General features: G+C 42.1%; 1 protein-coding gene across 1 annotated transcript in view; it reads right to left on the bottom strand.

Moving 5' to 3' along the window:
- LOC105940494 (inactive tyrosine-protein kinase transmembrane receptor ROR1) overlaps positions 1-14,987 on the bottom strand; it is a 136,379-nt gene that overhangs the window by 27,257 nt on the left and 94,135 nt on the right. Inside the window, exons 3-4 of the mRNA XM_024799294.2 lie at positions 13,916-14,206; positions 13,623-13,662 (exon numbers count right to left, since the gene is read on the bottom strand). Of these exons, the coding sequence (XP_024655062.2) occupies positions 13,623-13,662; positions 13,916-14,206 (331 nt within the window). The remainder of the gene's footprint in view (positions 1-13,622; positions 13,663-13,915; positions 14,207-14,987) is intronic.

The following is a 14,987-nucleotide window of genomic DNA, read 5'->3' as shown; positions in this document are numbered from 1 at the left end:
AAGTTAAGGCTCCTGCACTCGTGGAAACAAACACAACTATTCATTTGGTGAAAGCGCCAGGCAAACCCTCTCACAGCTGTCGTATATATTTACAATGTGCTTGATATATGTGTACGTATGTGCAACTTTGTGTATGTTCACAGAACCTTTTTGTGATGGAGGAAACATTATAGTATTTCAACAAACCAAAAGGTTTCTGTGCATGCACGAACCTCGCCGACTCACACGAACTGCTTATCAGCCGAAGCTGCATTATAACAAAGTCAAAGTCCCTCTAGAAGCAAGCCAGCGCAAAACACCACTAGACACATATTTGGGGATTATTCTGAAGCATTAGCTAAATTAACTTTAATTTGATTGTTTACTTAGACATGGAAATGGCATGTATGGAATCACAGGTCAAATCAGATGAAAACTGTTTAAAGTGTTTGCTGGCTTGGCTGCAAAAACAACCCTCCTTGCTGTTTGGGGGATTTCCCCATCAATTTAAAATAGGAATTCTTTGAGTTCTGTGTTTATACCAAGAGACATGAAGTCAAAATGATCTCCTAATAGCAAATAATTTCACTTTAGCTCTTATTGAGGCGGTCGAGTCCTCAAGATTTTCTGATTAACAAATGCAAATGCAACTTTTTTTTAGATTCTAACATTTTATAAAAAAAATGGATATCCTGATATATCTCTGCTTTTCCACATAGTACTACATGGTGTATATAAAAAAAATCACTTAACACACTTAAAATAAATGTATTGAGTGGGTTAACTTTTGGAGGCTTTGTTTATTTTTATTTTTTTGGACTGACGATGATGTGAAAGTGTCAAAGTGTATCGTTAGAATGTATCAAAGTGCTACAGAAAGCATTATCAGTGGTCAGACAAAGCAATGGCTATGGGGAAGGGTGAAATCAAAAAGGTATGCGATCCCAGTTGTAATGCATTTGGCAAATTCATTTGTGACTCATAAGACTCAGTCATGAACATGGGTGTCTGTGTGTCATTTTTCACCACACAGACTAAGAGTTTTCATGCTAAGACTGGGTCAGCAGCATTTTATAAAGTCCACTTTAAAATTGCTAAAGTGCAGGAGCAGTGTAAACTCTAGGCATACAATATATCTCTTACAGTCTTTACAAAAACAGAGCTGAACACAGGCTGGAAAAAGAAACATAATTTAATCAGTTTTGTCACCAGGCTCCAGCAGCCCAAATTTGCTCATACTTGACCTCACCCTATCCTGGCCCACCTAAGATGAGTTTGACATCATTTCACAGCAGTGAATGAATCTGATCAAAACAGAAAAACATACGTAATCTGGGCTCTCTGCCTCACAATGACACTAATAAAACTGTAGAATTGGTCCAGTGAGGTTGCGTTCATCTAGCTTTTCAAGAAAATCCAGAAAAGGAGACTTTATCAAAACCCTGAATGGCCTTTGGTCACATGCATGCAATTTGGTGGGCGCCAGGACTAATAAATGCTAAGCTGATTGATAAACTGACCTGAACTGATGGAAGATAATAACACTCTCAGCGCAAACTGCATTGATCACATTAAGTGCTGCATGCCATCTGGCTTTCGCTGGCAGGACAGCGATCTAAACTGCTAACAAAAGCGTCTATATAACCTCGAAATAGACACAACATACACTGTGCCCATTTGTTTCTCTCACACACCACCAAGGGCAAAGAAAGAGCACTTTCTCTGCATACAGTTCCCTTTTTTCCTGTGCAAAAGTGTATATGTGTGTGTGTGTTCATGGGAGGTTTAGGGCAGAGTTCAGGGAAAACCCAAATACCCTGTGTAGACCTTCTAACCCTCAGGGAGAAACTGTGATTCACAAAATATCTCTCTCTCTCTCACACACACACACACACACACACACACACACACACACACACACACACACACACACTTTGCCAGATCTGACCTTGACCAGACCTGCCAACGAGATCACCAACACACATACACAAAGAAACCTGGGAAACAGGAAGTCGGCCTTGTCCAAGCATGTGTGCAAAAGCTCCGTTAATAAAGAGTGGTGTATGAAAACTCATGTGTGTAAAGACAGACGTGTGTCGCGTCTAATGCCTAATAATGTAAATTGCTTTAATGGCTAAGGCCGTCTACAATTTATGCCCCCCCCCCCCCCCCCCCCCCCCCCCCCGAGTGTGTGGGGCAGGATTTAGGTGGGGCTTGTGGGAGGGAGGCTGTGGTGGGATCTCTGATTTCAAACAGCCGCTGGTGCTCTGGGACCAGGGCATGTCAAAAGGGCCCGTCCCCGATGAGCCATATTAGGGCCCTGATCCCCAATCAATCAGCACCACGCTAAAAAGAATCCCAAACAAGACGGCAATTAAGCCCCGCCGAGGACTTAACTAAACACGTGAGAGAGATAGGCTTTGTAAGAGCAACTCTGTGGGCACTTCTTTGACTCAGTTTGTGAGTGTGCATTTTTTGCACGCCTACTTGTGGGGAAAAAGGCCCCAATCTATGCAAAGTACAGAGGTTCAAAATGTCCCTGCAGAACAACCTTTGTTTTTCAAAGTGGAACAGTAAACACACTCATATTTGAACACGAAGCATCAGAGCGCCTACCGATTATGTTTTGACGACTAGACTAGAAGCTGAGTCTGATATGCAAATGCAGGTAAAAAGGAGACCTTTAATATGCTATAACTTGCTTTTTCACCTGGTGAGGTGACCACTGAACCTTTAACTATAATGCCCTTTTTTGACAATTTCACCAGTGAATTATATGATACACACCCCAGCTTATTTTAATGGGGTCAGGCTGGAGGATTTGATTGGCTTTCATTGAATGACCCAAACATGGACAGAATACCTTTTTATAAATTTCGCCAAGAAAGTTTCCCCGCTTCATGTTCCACGTTTTGCAGATGAACATAAGCAAATAGGGGACTGTCCACCAGCTACTGCTCTTACCCCAATTAAACTGCAAGCAGGTTGAGAAAACTCACAGAGCCATTTGCGTGCAAGTCCGAATGGCAAGAAAAAAGACTTTCAGTGTGACAGATGTGTTCCCCCTACTCCTAAAATTAAAAGAGAGAGAAGAGCCCCATGTGTTAGTCTGAAGCGCTGAAGAAAATCAGCATGTGGTCGAGAAGAAATGCATCCAAAAATTGAGAGGGCCTGTCATCCCCTCAGTCTGAATGGGTGCGATGCTTGTGGTGTAGAGCAAATCATAATCAGTCCTGGCCAGCATCAGAGAACCGCAGCCGTGTTGACACTGGCACCGAGGTGCGAAGAAGTGAAACCAAAATCCAGGGTTTCTCAATACAGCACACAAGTTCACAGTCTCAGTAAGAGTCTATTGTGACCAAAAACAGCACATGCACTATGCTGCGGGCTGGGGGGTTTAATGGGCGAGTGGTTTTGAAATGGCGGGCCTGCATATCTCTCTGAACTAACAGGACACTTTTTTGCGCCTCGTTTCAGAGTTAGCATGCATTTGGGGTTTTGTTAATATCAAATAAGGCAACTGGTTAGCCAAACAGCATGTTCACCTTCTTCCTGAAGTTAAGAAATAACGTTTGTATGCTGAATGCGACTCTATCGCCAGGGGTTGCTAGCATGATGACATAAATAAAGGAAGCAGCTACCTCGGCTTTGTCCAACACCACAGATTCACATTTTATATGTTGATTGTGTTATCTGTAAAACTGCTAAAGTGATTTAAAAAAAACCAAAACCCAGATTGTAGGGTTGCAGGAGGTTATGTGTGGTGCTTTCTGGGAGTCCTGAAGGCAGTTGATGCATTTCAGTGTTTTCAATGGACTAAACAAACAGTTTGAATTTTGTTTACTTTGGACAGCAGCAGGCTGGCTCATTCCCTGTTCTCAGTTTTGATGCTAAGCTATGTTAACCAGCTGGTGCAGATTCACATTCATCAGGCTGGTCTACTCATTGTAAGGCACCTTAGTAGCTGTGCAATAACAAGAGAGAGTTTTAAGGAAACTTGCCATATGTGGAAAAATGTAATTACCCAGAGTTTCACTGGAAGGCAGCAGATAAAATGTGAATGCACCACATAAAACACTGCAGTCAGTGTAAAAAAAAAAGAAGCTAGTAACCACAAAGACAATAGGTGAGCCTAAACTCAAAAGAAATGCTTACTGAGAAGATAACACCCTACAGAAACGGCCCTATACTGATTAAACTACGTGACTGCGGTCTCTTGTTGCCTAAGAGCTGGAAGATCTTGAGAGGGAAATACAAGATACAGCCTTGAGCTGAAAATCTGTAATAGATTCCCTAAATAATTATTCAATTTAAAAGCTTAATTGTGGTTTAATTTTGCATGCTTTGCTGATCGTTGCCAGATTAAAAAACCCTCGACGGCATCGCTGTATCCTCCCCCCTGCTTGCAGAACACACCTAGAAGGCAGTGCCGTACATCAAGTGTGCAATTACAAGCCGTATTAATAAATCGGTGCCAATTACATAGATATTGCAAGCACAAACATTTCATAACAGCTGCTCTACATGAGGAAGAAAAGACTTTTCAGGGTCTCAATCAGTCTGTTTTGATTACTGCAGGCGCACGAGCCTCGTCAAGCTACAGCATCAACTTTGTGTGGCATCTTCAAGTCATTACACGTTATGAAAACGACTTCCTCAAACTAATTTGTCAATCAGCCCCAGCACCGTGCAGGGCGGGACACACACACGCCACGGTCCCGTCTATACAAAGTCAAATTGCGCCTGGATTTTTATTTTTTTTTAAACCCTTTGATGCTTTGAGTGTACAACAGGATTGCCAGCAGGCTAAAAGGCGGAGCACGCCTCCGGGCCGTTGTCTCCTCAGCTCCAAGGTCGATTTAATCTAGTGTGTTGACAGCTGGCTAATTACAGAGCCTTATACAGTGTGTTGGTTGGTTTCTTGCCACACAGCCACATGCACACTGAGATACAGAGGACATATGTATATACACACACACACACACACACACACACACACACACACACACACACACACAGGAAAAGTTAAGACTGAATGTGCGTTTACACTATATTACAGTTAAACACACCTGATTGGAGCAATCACCTCAAGTCATCAAGTTACATGTAAACGAGAGATCAACCGGCAAATTAATCGCAAGCTTATAAAAAGTAAATAAAGATATTACACACACACACACACACACACATATATATACACACTCACTACAACAGAAATTTTGATACAATAAAGACTTTCAGCTCTTGATGGACACTAATGATGAGTAAACCAGCACAGCGCGTCCTTCATCGAGCGCATTCAACCGTTCACTTCCTAAAAAGGGGGATACGTCGAAGCGAGTGAAAGGAAGATTAAGTGTAAGCAATGAGCAGAAAGGTTGGAGCTCTGACCAAATAAAAAAAGGAGCCAGAGAAAACAGAGCTGAGAGAATCTGTTCTCTGTTAAACCTGCCTCTCTTTTATTCTTCGGCACAGAGTGGACTGAGGAGAAAGGAGGCACAGGAGAGGGAAAGGAGGAAATAAGAAAAAAAGAAAACAGCCATTTTTGTGATTTTCTTAAGTTTTTTTTTTTTTACCAGCGCCGAGAGAAAAGCAGCGGGGGAAAGTTTTGCGAAATTTAAACAGCCTCGACAGCCGGGGTGCAGTGTTATTAATCTTTTCAAACAGCGAGAAAACCCCTGTATTATAAACACAGACAGAGACTCTGGGATCGGCGGCTGTGTTACGTAAAGTGTGTTTATTGCTTCTGTCAGATTAAAACTGTGTATATCCAGTAAGTCAACATCTTTATTTTGAGGGGGGGAAACATATATAAGCTGCTGTTTCTGAAAATCTGAAAAGGAACTAGGAAATAGAATAGAATAGCCTTTATTGTCATTGTACAGAGTACAACGAAATTGGAGTGTCACTCCCTTGGTGCAAGTTTCAATAATAAATATAAATGTAAAATATAAAAAGTACAAAAAAAAACAATCGTAAGTACTCAAACAATAGTATGTACAATATATACAGGATAGCAGCATTAATATAATGACAGTATGAATAGCAGCATAATATAATGACAGTGACGGTATGGAATAGGTTCAATTGTTTTTGTGCTTATTTACTACGGTGATAGCTCTGGGAAAGAAGCTATCCCTGAATCTGTTTGTCCTGGTTTTATGTGACCTGTACCGTCGGCCTGACGGTAATAGTTCAAACAGTTGGTTGCTGGGGTGAGAGTGGTCCTTGATGATATTGCCAGCTCTGCTGAGGTACCGAGAGTTTGCAGTGACCTCCAGGCTGGGCAGAGAGCAGCCAGTGATCTTCTGGGCTGTGTTGATGACCCTCAGCAGTACTTTCCTGTCTGCAGCTGAGCACCCTGCATACCATGTTGTTATGCCGTACGTTAGGATGCTCTCTATGGTGGCTCTGTAAAATGTCACCAGCAGCCTCTCCTCCAGGTTGTTCCTCCTGAGCACTCTCAGAAAGTGGAGACGCTGCTGGGCCTTTTTAACCACCGCTGTAGTATTTGCAGTCCAGGAGAGGTCATCAGATATCTGCACGCCCAGAAACCTCATGGAGTGTACCCTCTCCACACAGCTCCCGTGAATGTAAAGTGGGGCCGGGTCTGCTCTGCCCTTCCTGAAGTCCAAGATAAGTTCTTTAGTTTATCTTGGACTTCAGGAAGGGCAGAGCAAATAACCTGTAATCTGTAGGAAGATGGAAAACACATCCCAGCAGACACAAAACACCACCGGCATTTAACTTACGTTAGTTGTGTTTCTTGTCATCTAGTAAATATATGATCAATATTATTATGGCTTTGCTTTTGGTCTCCACCAGTATAGAGGAAAAATATCTGGTCTGCTAGCTGCTAATCACACCTGTGTGCCTTTCACTTCCATGCAGAAACTGTATTGTGGGTTTTGGGTCAAAGCTCTGCAGAACTAAAAGGAAATGTAGAGTTGGGTGATACCTCTGTGGGTTTGGCACCAACACAAAAATCTTTCAGGTTTTATATTTTACAGCTGCTTTAACCATATGAATGATGCAAACTTCCAAGTCATGCATTCAGTGCCTCCCTTTAGTGTTTTAACATTATAATTCAAGTTAAAAAAGGCATTTAAAGATCAGGTTCAGCCTAATGTGAGTCTCGTTCGAATGCAGACAGAAAAAGAGAGTAAATAACTGCATCTTCCACTGTTTTAGGCAGCTTTATCGCAGCGTGGGGACTTTAGATGCTAGCTTTTTCTGGGAGTATTTAACTGCCTCTGATGTGAGCTTACATCGGAATCTCACGCCGGCTCACGCGGCTAATCACACCTGAGCGCCCCCGACCCCGACCGGACTCCGGCATCAAAGAAAAACATGCAACTCCCAAATGTTAATGGTGCCATCGTCCTCCTACTCTGCTAACAGTATTTGTCTTTCACTCCCTTCACCCCACTCGCCGTGCATAGGCAGAAAAAAAGGGAATGAATAAAGTTGGGGCGCTCTAATTTTGGCAGGCGAGACTTTTCCCCCCTCTCCCTGTGTTTGTGCAGGCTCTGTGAAAACATCTCCAAGGTGGAGAGAAGATGGAGGAGAATGTCAAGCAGGAGCCCTGACACAGTAATCTGCTTCTTAATTATGGTAACTGCTGATATAATAGTGGACTGTGGACTGAATCAGCGCTTTAGATTTGATGCGAGTCAAAAGTAACTCACAGCAATTAGGCGTTGAAGCTTAACTTGGACAGATGACAGGTGGACCTGAAGGCACATTTTCAGATATTAGAGGAAAATACACCATGCATGGCTGTAAATATAAAGCTACAATGTTTGTACAAGTGAAATGGCTTCGATCAAAGGTTGGAAACACGGACATAGGAAGCCTCAAAAATAACACTTTCAGCTTATCACTATAAAACAATTAAAAATACAGTTCATATTGTTGTGCTGCAATTTTATTGTTGGACAATAGCAAAGGATTTCTGGTCTGCACTCGGACAAGTTAGGCCCACACTTGTCTGTTGCAACCACAGGAGTCGCCCCCTGCTGGCCACCTGCACTGGCTGCACTGGCCGCAAGCTACGTCGCGTTTTACATCGAATTTCTAAAATTTAGAGCAGCGGCGCTTGCTTGCTTCGCTGGTGTATGAAAACACAACTGATTCGTGCAACATATCCATCACATAAGACAAAATAACATTACAGGCACTACCAATGAACACTAATTTACAGTAAGTTAATATTAAAAATGTGCATATACACTGTGGTGGGGTGTGGTACATGGCTCAGCTGTAGGGGAGGGGTGGTGTCAGGGGAAGGCTGACTGACACAGCTGATTTTCATGGTATAATTATGCCTTCCCTATTTGAGTGGGATGCCGGGACCTGACAGGAGAGCTGTGTGTACTACACAGGAGAGAGGCGGCTGTAAAGCTGCCTAACCGGAGTGGCTGCAAAGCAGTGTGCCGTGGGTCATCATGTACACATAACTCATCTCATCCAACTCTTAGCAAAAGTATCCTAAAATGACAAAATTTGCGATTAAGAGGGTTGCGAAACTGGCATAATGTTTCGGCTGTAACCTGAAAATTAAAACAATTTTCAGGTTTCCACTGTTCCATACCTGGAACAACAGAAACAGAAAGAATAAGTAAACAGACATGCCACGCATAGCCACATATCCATATTTAATTACTGACCATCTATTGGTGCTGCTCATTTTTAGCTGTTGGCATCTGGAAAGACAGAAGCCCTGAAATATCTTCATTTCACCAAACCTTTAACATTCCAAAATGCCATGCTTTAAACTTTAAGATGTCTCTTTCCATCTCTCAATCATCTACGTGTCTTTCCCCCCCTAATTTCAGACCTGCTTTACTGCACTTCCTTCCTCTGGTCTCAGGCAGCTCCATTCAACACAAACTGCTTGGATTGTGAGCTGAAACCTCGAGGCTCTCCGCACTAAAAACCAAACCCTCGGGACACACACTGTAATCCTTTGCACACCACAGAGTGTATACTTTTTAGTTCGGCTCAGAGGGGATGGAAATCTCAGCCCAGGCTGAAGCAAAGGCAGCACAGAGGACCTGAAGTTTGCGTTCAGGTTCAACAAGGTGGGTGGCGAGAAATTTTCCCCAAAATTTATGAGCAATACTTGCGGATAATTCTTCCCTACAACACCGCTGTCACTTTCAGCTTCTTGGGAGCAGGAGGTGAAAGAAAGAAAAAAAACAGTGCAGGGTAAATGAATACAATTCACACAAACTGACAAGCTTCTAAACCAGATGTCTTTCAGATAACTCTAAAGGAGCAGACGTTTTGATTGTTGAACAGCTGTGGTATGAGGTAAGTGGCCAAAGGTCACCAAGTGTCATCATTAGGTGAACTTGTCTTCTTGATGGCTGCCACCCTAACTTTACAGCTAATAAGCTGGCCGTGACACTAATGATGAGCAGCAGCCCGCCGCCACCGCACCTCCACTGTTGTCAAAGGAGGCACCTGTCTATTTAAATGAAGGCTGTAATGACTGTAATGACTCGAGCTCGCGCTGCTTCCGCTTGACTGCAACCCTTTCCTTTAAAAGTCGACAGAAAAGAAAACAAGGTGAGGAGAAGGTAATTTCTTCCACACCCATGGCGTACAATGTGTCTAGTTTGTTGAAGAGCTAACTCGATGAGCTTTTCAAGGCTCAGGCTGATCACTGTGTTCTGCTGAATCAAAGTTTTCTTTGTGCCAACTTTTATCACTAGTATAAAGCCTTTGAAAGCAGTTTATAAACCTTAACAAACGTTACCATAAAATGATGTGTGACTATGATGCAAGAGCAGAAACCTCATGGTTTAAAATGATACTTTGACAATGAAAATAAATCTTTTATACATAGCATATGGGTGTATTTTAACTAGAATGCTTGAAAATTGTGGTTTTGTGTGACAACTGGAATGTTTGGCACTGTCCCAGTTATAATAACATACACTTGTTCAAGTGCTAGTTTCAAACCAAGCATCCAAAAGGGGAAGAACGGTGACTTGAACGTGGCATGATTGAAAGAGTTGATCAGCTGGTGTTTTTGCATGCAACCATCTCTAGGGTTTACAGAGAACGGTCTGAAAATGACACACAAAAAAAGAAAATGCCTTATTGGTGTTAGAGGGCAGTGGAGAATGAGCTAATGGGAAAGGAGAAGTAACACAAATAAGAAAAGATACTTACTTTGTGACTATAAGGTGACAATCAACCGACAACAAGGAATAAAAGTGTCACGGTTCTGGGTCCGTCGGACCCAGTAGTTTGAGTTTTATTATGTTTTGGTTTTAGTTGGCATCAGGGATTTTTTCTTGTTCTCTTGTAGTGTTGATTATGATGATGTTTATTATTTGAGTTTCATGTTTCTGTGGTGTTTAGGATTTGTTCTTCAGTTGTGTCTGCTTAGTATTTGTCTAGCTCCATGTGCCATTTTCTGTCTGTCTCTCTATGTCGAGTTTGTGTCTTAGTGTGATGGTTGCTTGTTCCTGTTTTATTGTGATGGTCTGCGTCTCATGTGAGTGTGTTCAGTTTTACCTTTGTCTCGTCTTGTTGATTATTCCCAGCTGTGTCCACCACCTGTGTGTAATTCCCCTGTGATTCTCTGTGTATTTAAGTCATGTCTGCCGTCATTGTAGTTGCTGGTCCGTCTGTGTATTCCACCCTGCGTCATCTGTGTGTTTCCCTGCTGTCAACCGCCAAGTGTTTCTGCTCATATTCAGGTTTGTGTTCTGTAGTTAGTTTGTTCCCAGTCTAGTTAGTCATAGCTCCCTTTGCCGTTTGTATTTACTTTCATGCTCAATAAACCACCTTCACACCTTCACAACTGCCCGCGTTTGGATCCTCCTTCATTGCCTCCACACGGCTCACCTCACTCGCCGTGACAAAAAGTAGGTTTTAAAAAAATAAAAAGAACTATTTAAACGAAAAACCTGTTATACCCAAAATATGCAGAAGAGCATCTCTGATCACACAACACAAACATTGAAGGGCTACAGCAGCAGAAGACCACAAAAGGTGCCACTGCTGTCAGCTAAAATCACAACTCAGCAAAATGGGACGACAGGAGATTGGAAAAATGTTCGAAGGTCTGATGAGTCGCAATTTCTAACTACAACGCTCACACTGCATGGTCAGAATTTTCTATCTTGCCTTGTACTAATTGTTCAAACTGCTGGTGGTGTTCTGGTTTTTCTTGGCACAAATTGGGTACCTTACCACCAATTAAGTATTGTTTAAATATCTCAGCCTGCCTTAGTTTTCCCCTCATAGCATAGTTTCAGGAAGGCCATGGAAACATTCCTCCTCCCATTTTTGTCCATATTGACGTGACAGCATCGTATAATCGACCATACTTTGCTCATCAAGAATTAAAGCAGTTCTGAAAACAAAAGAGAGTCCGATCAAACTCTAGTAAGGTGTATCTAATGAAGTGGCTGGTGAGTGAATGTCAGTATGTAGCAGAAGGAGGCTAAAATCACTTCCTCCTACTTGAAATCTCATTCAATTTTCCATTTCAGTTTATTTCCAGCACGACCGTACTGCGAAGCCAAAAGTCTCTTTGAAATTTCTTCTTTTTATTGATGTTTCCCTTGAGAAAGTGCATTGTGATTCTTTTGTGAACCAACTGCATCATCTGTGAAAGCTGTAATTTGGCTGCACAGGAAGACACCAAAAAAACATGTAAACAAAAAGAAACGGCAGAAACAGATGTTTTAAGAGGGAGCGGGGCGCGTGTGCACGAGGCCGTGCATGAGGCCGCGCTCATGCCAGCGTGTGACTGGATATACTAAGTGTCTGACATGCGTTTTGTGCCAGCAGTTTTGATTCACAGGACGCCGCATGGAACATGGCAGCGAGCCTCGCCATAATGTCATTGGGGAAAATCATCCAGCTTCGTCTCTTTTGATCCTGCAAGAATCAAACGAACTGAAAAAAATTCAAAGAGGTTTTATCCAATAACCGGGGAGACGTTAAAACAAAACGAAGGAAGCATGCCAGACACAAAGAAAATTTTGATTTGGGCAAGAACATGAAAATGTTTTATGGAACGTATTTTGATGCTGTCTAAAAGAATTTTGTAGAACTTGGTTTTTATTTGCCACTTAAGGCCTCCTTTAATTTTATTTGCATGTTCATATTAGAGGATTAGCATTATGGGTGCGTTTGCTGCTGGTATCGAATTAGGTGACTTTAAAGTATCATTTAACAAAAACCACTTACAAAATATGCAAGTCTTTTTAGACAGCATTATTTAAGGGAGAGTTCAAGTAATCGACCAAGGTCACCAGAAGACAGAATTCATTCTCGCTTTATACTCCTGGATCTGCTCTTTTCTGAACTCAGCTGTTTCTGTCAAATTTTAAGGCCCACTTACAGGGCAGAATGACTGTAATCAGAAGTTAGTGAAGGTGGGCTCTGATTATGCAGCTACCTTTGGAAACTATTCTAATAGTTGTCAAACACTATTGTTATTGATGTATATACTGAGGGGGGAGGTTGTCAAACTTCGTCTTTCTAACTTAATTATAGACTAGAAATCAGATCAATGCTTTCAATGCATTTTGTCTGTCAACACAAAAAAACAGCAGGTCCAATTTCATGAAACTTGGTGGAGTGATGCACTGTGGGCATTCTGTTATGGATCTGGATCATTTTTATTCGTTTTCCTCTAAAACTGAATGAATGGCACAGGTTTCGCATTTGTTAACATTATGAACCAAACCCTGTTTGCTCATTAAAGTTGTTGTGTGTGTAAGTGAAGTAACCCACTTTCTCCAATATGAGCATCAGTGTATTAGATGCTATATAGAGACAAAGCACTGTGTGCGTCAGTGTCTGCTTTGGGCCCCAAACTCTGCGCGCAAGTGTGTGTGTGTGTGTGTGTGTGTGTGTGTGTGTGCGTGTGTGTGCGTGTGTGTGCATGTGTGTGTGTGTGTGTGTGTGTGTGTGTGTGTGTGTGTGTGTGTGTGTGTGACGGCCCAACAGTCCACATTCCAAACCGTGGACTGAAATATTCAAATATGGACCATGTGCGTGTCTACAGTTGGGTGGAAAAGCTTTCTAGAACAAGAGAGATCTGAGCTTTAAAGGCTCATATTAAATATTCATTTAGTTCCCCATGAGACCTGTACCAATAAAATGGAAAATTACAGACCAGGCCTTGTTATAAAGTGAGTGATTACTCAATGAATATGCTTTATAGGACGTCTTAGGGTAGCTCTTTGCAAACCAGCATTGAATTGCTGTAGCTGGACAAACAAATCATCGCTGTGTTTTCCACTTTCAAAACTGCATGTGCAGACTTCAGTATGAAGTAGGAATGCTCCATACACTAATATGTGTCTTTAGTTAAAATAATTATCAGAGTAAATATTAAACAAAATTACAGTGTATATTATCTTTTTGGTTCATAAGACCTGCAAGTTGCATGTTTTACTAACCTAAACCGATGAGGTGCTTGTGACACATGCACGAGCAGGTCTTTCTTTAGTTTTAAAGTTCCAGCAATATGTAAAATGCAATTCTCTCATAATCTGCAAGTTGTCTGTGGGATCTGCTCACAAACGAACTTATCTGAAGCTGTCCCTTGTATTGTGGTAATGAATAGACTGACAGAGAGAAAAATGGTTAGAGGAAAAGCGACTTACGTGGGCTCTTTTGGCAGAGACGTAGGGAGCGGATCTGGATCTGGAAAAGAAGACAAGGGGATTTTTTTACTACAGGATAAACAATATTGTTTCCAGATTTTTCTCTGTGCAAGCTGCCAGCTACAAGAAGAATCAGCGGAGATGAGTGCTGCTATGAGGAGCCAGATCTCTAGGAAAAGAAATAGAAATAGGTGGGGGGGAAATGGACGGCAGTAAGTTTTTAAAAGTTTGGCTGTTTTATCAGTTTGAGATGCACAGATGCTTAGATGCTACTGGTAACAAAGTCTTCTCACCGAACTTGACAAACAGCACGCCCGTAGTGGAAACAGAGCCCTGGATGTTGGTGGCCACACACTGGAAGTATCCCGTGTCAGTAGTGTCCAGGCTGCGGATGCGGAGGCGTGATCCAAACAGCATGGACCTGTAGGAGACCCGCCGCGGCTCCTGTACCACAGGAGCGTCGTTCTTAAGCCAGCGCACAGTGGGTGGTGGGTTTCCGGAGACACGACACAAAAGCTCGGCCGTCTGGCCCACGGAGGTGGTTATGTTGTTCATGGGAGCGTCGAGGCGGATGAAGTGAGGTCCTGGTAGGCAGTGTAGGTAGGATAAAAGAAAAGAATACGAGAGAGAGAACGAAGAGACAGATGGTGATCGTGTGGAGGTGACTAGAAGAAAAATGCCCTTTGCATGCATTCTTTACAGATTATGAAATGTATGTATTTTCTTTGTTCTTTTTAAATGTACTTAAAGATGTTTGTAGTGCAGTAAAAACAACTGCAAAGTGCAAGTTTTAGATTTTTTGCCCTGTTGAAGCCAAAGCCAATTTATTATACCTGATACACACACGCACACACATATACATATACATATATATATGTATGTGTGTGTGTGTATATGTATATATGTATGTACGAACAAGACCATGAATGAAGAAAATCAAGAAAATTGTACTACACAGCCAAGAACGATGACATAAATCAAACAACACTTACTGTACTACCTCAGAGCCAGATATTAAATAAAACATGCTGCTGTGTGAAAAAGAAACGCGGTAAAACAAACTCCGTGTTTTCAGACACACATATTCAGAGCCTGGTTTCACAAGTTATTTTGTGGTTGCCACTGTTGTGACACCTAATTTCTCTTTTCATCATGGCTGTATGATGCCAGAGGGTTTCCCCCTCAGATTTATGTGTATGAGCTCATGAGGCAATATCACCTGCGTTGCGGTCTTCGAAAAAAAGAAGAATCAAATTTAAAATGACTGGTTCCCAGTGTTTCGTGCCTGTTTTCAAACAGTCAAAACAAACAGCTCTTGATTACTGTTATGAATGAGAGGAATGATTACAGCGAGCAAAAAGTGCC

Source organism: Maylandia zebra, linkage group LG17, assembly GCF_041146795.1.
Source record: "Maylandia zebra isolate NMK-2024a linkage group LG17, Mzebra_GT3a, whole genome shotgun sequence".
Lineage (NCBI taxonomy): Eukaryota > Metazoa > Chordata > Actinopteri > Cichliformes > Cichlidae > Maylandia > Maylandia zebra.
Note: the sequence above shows the minus strand (reverse complement) of the source record. Positions and strands in the feature narration are given on the sequence as shown.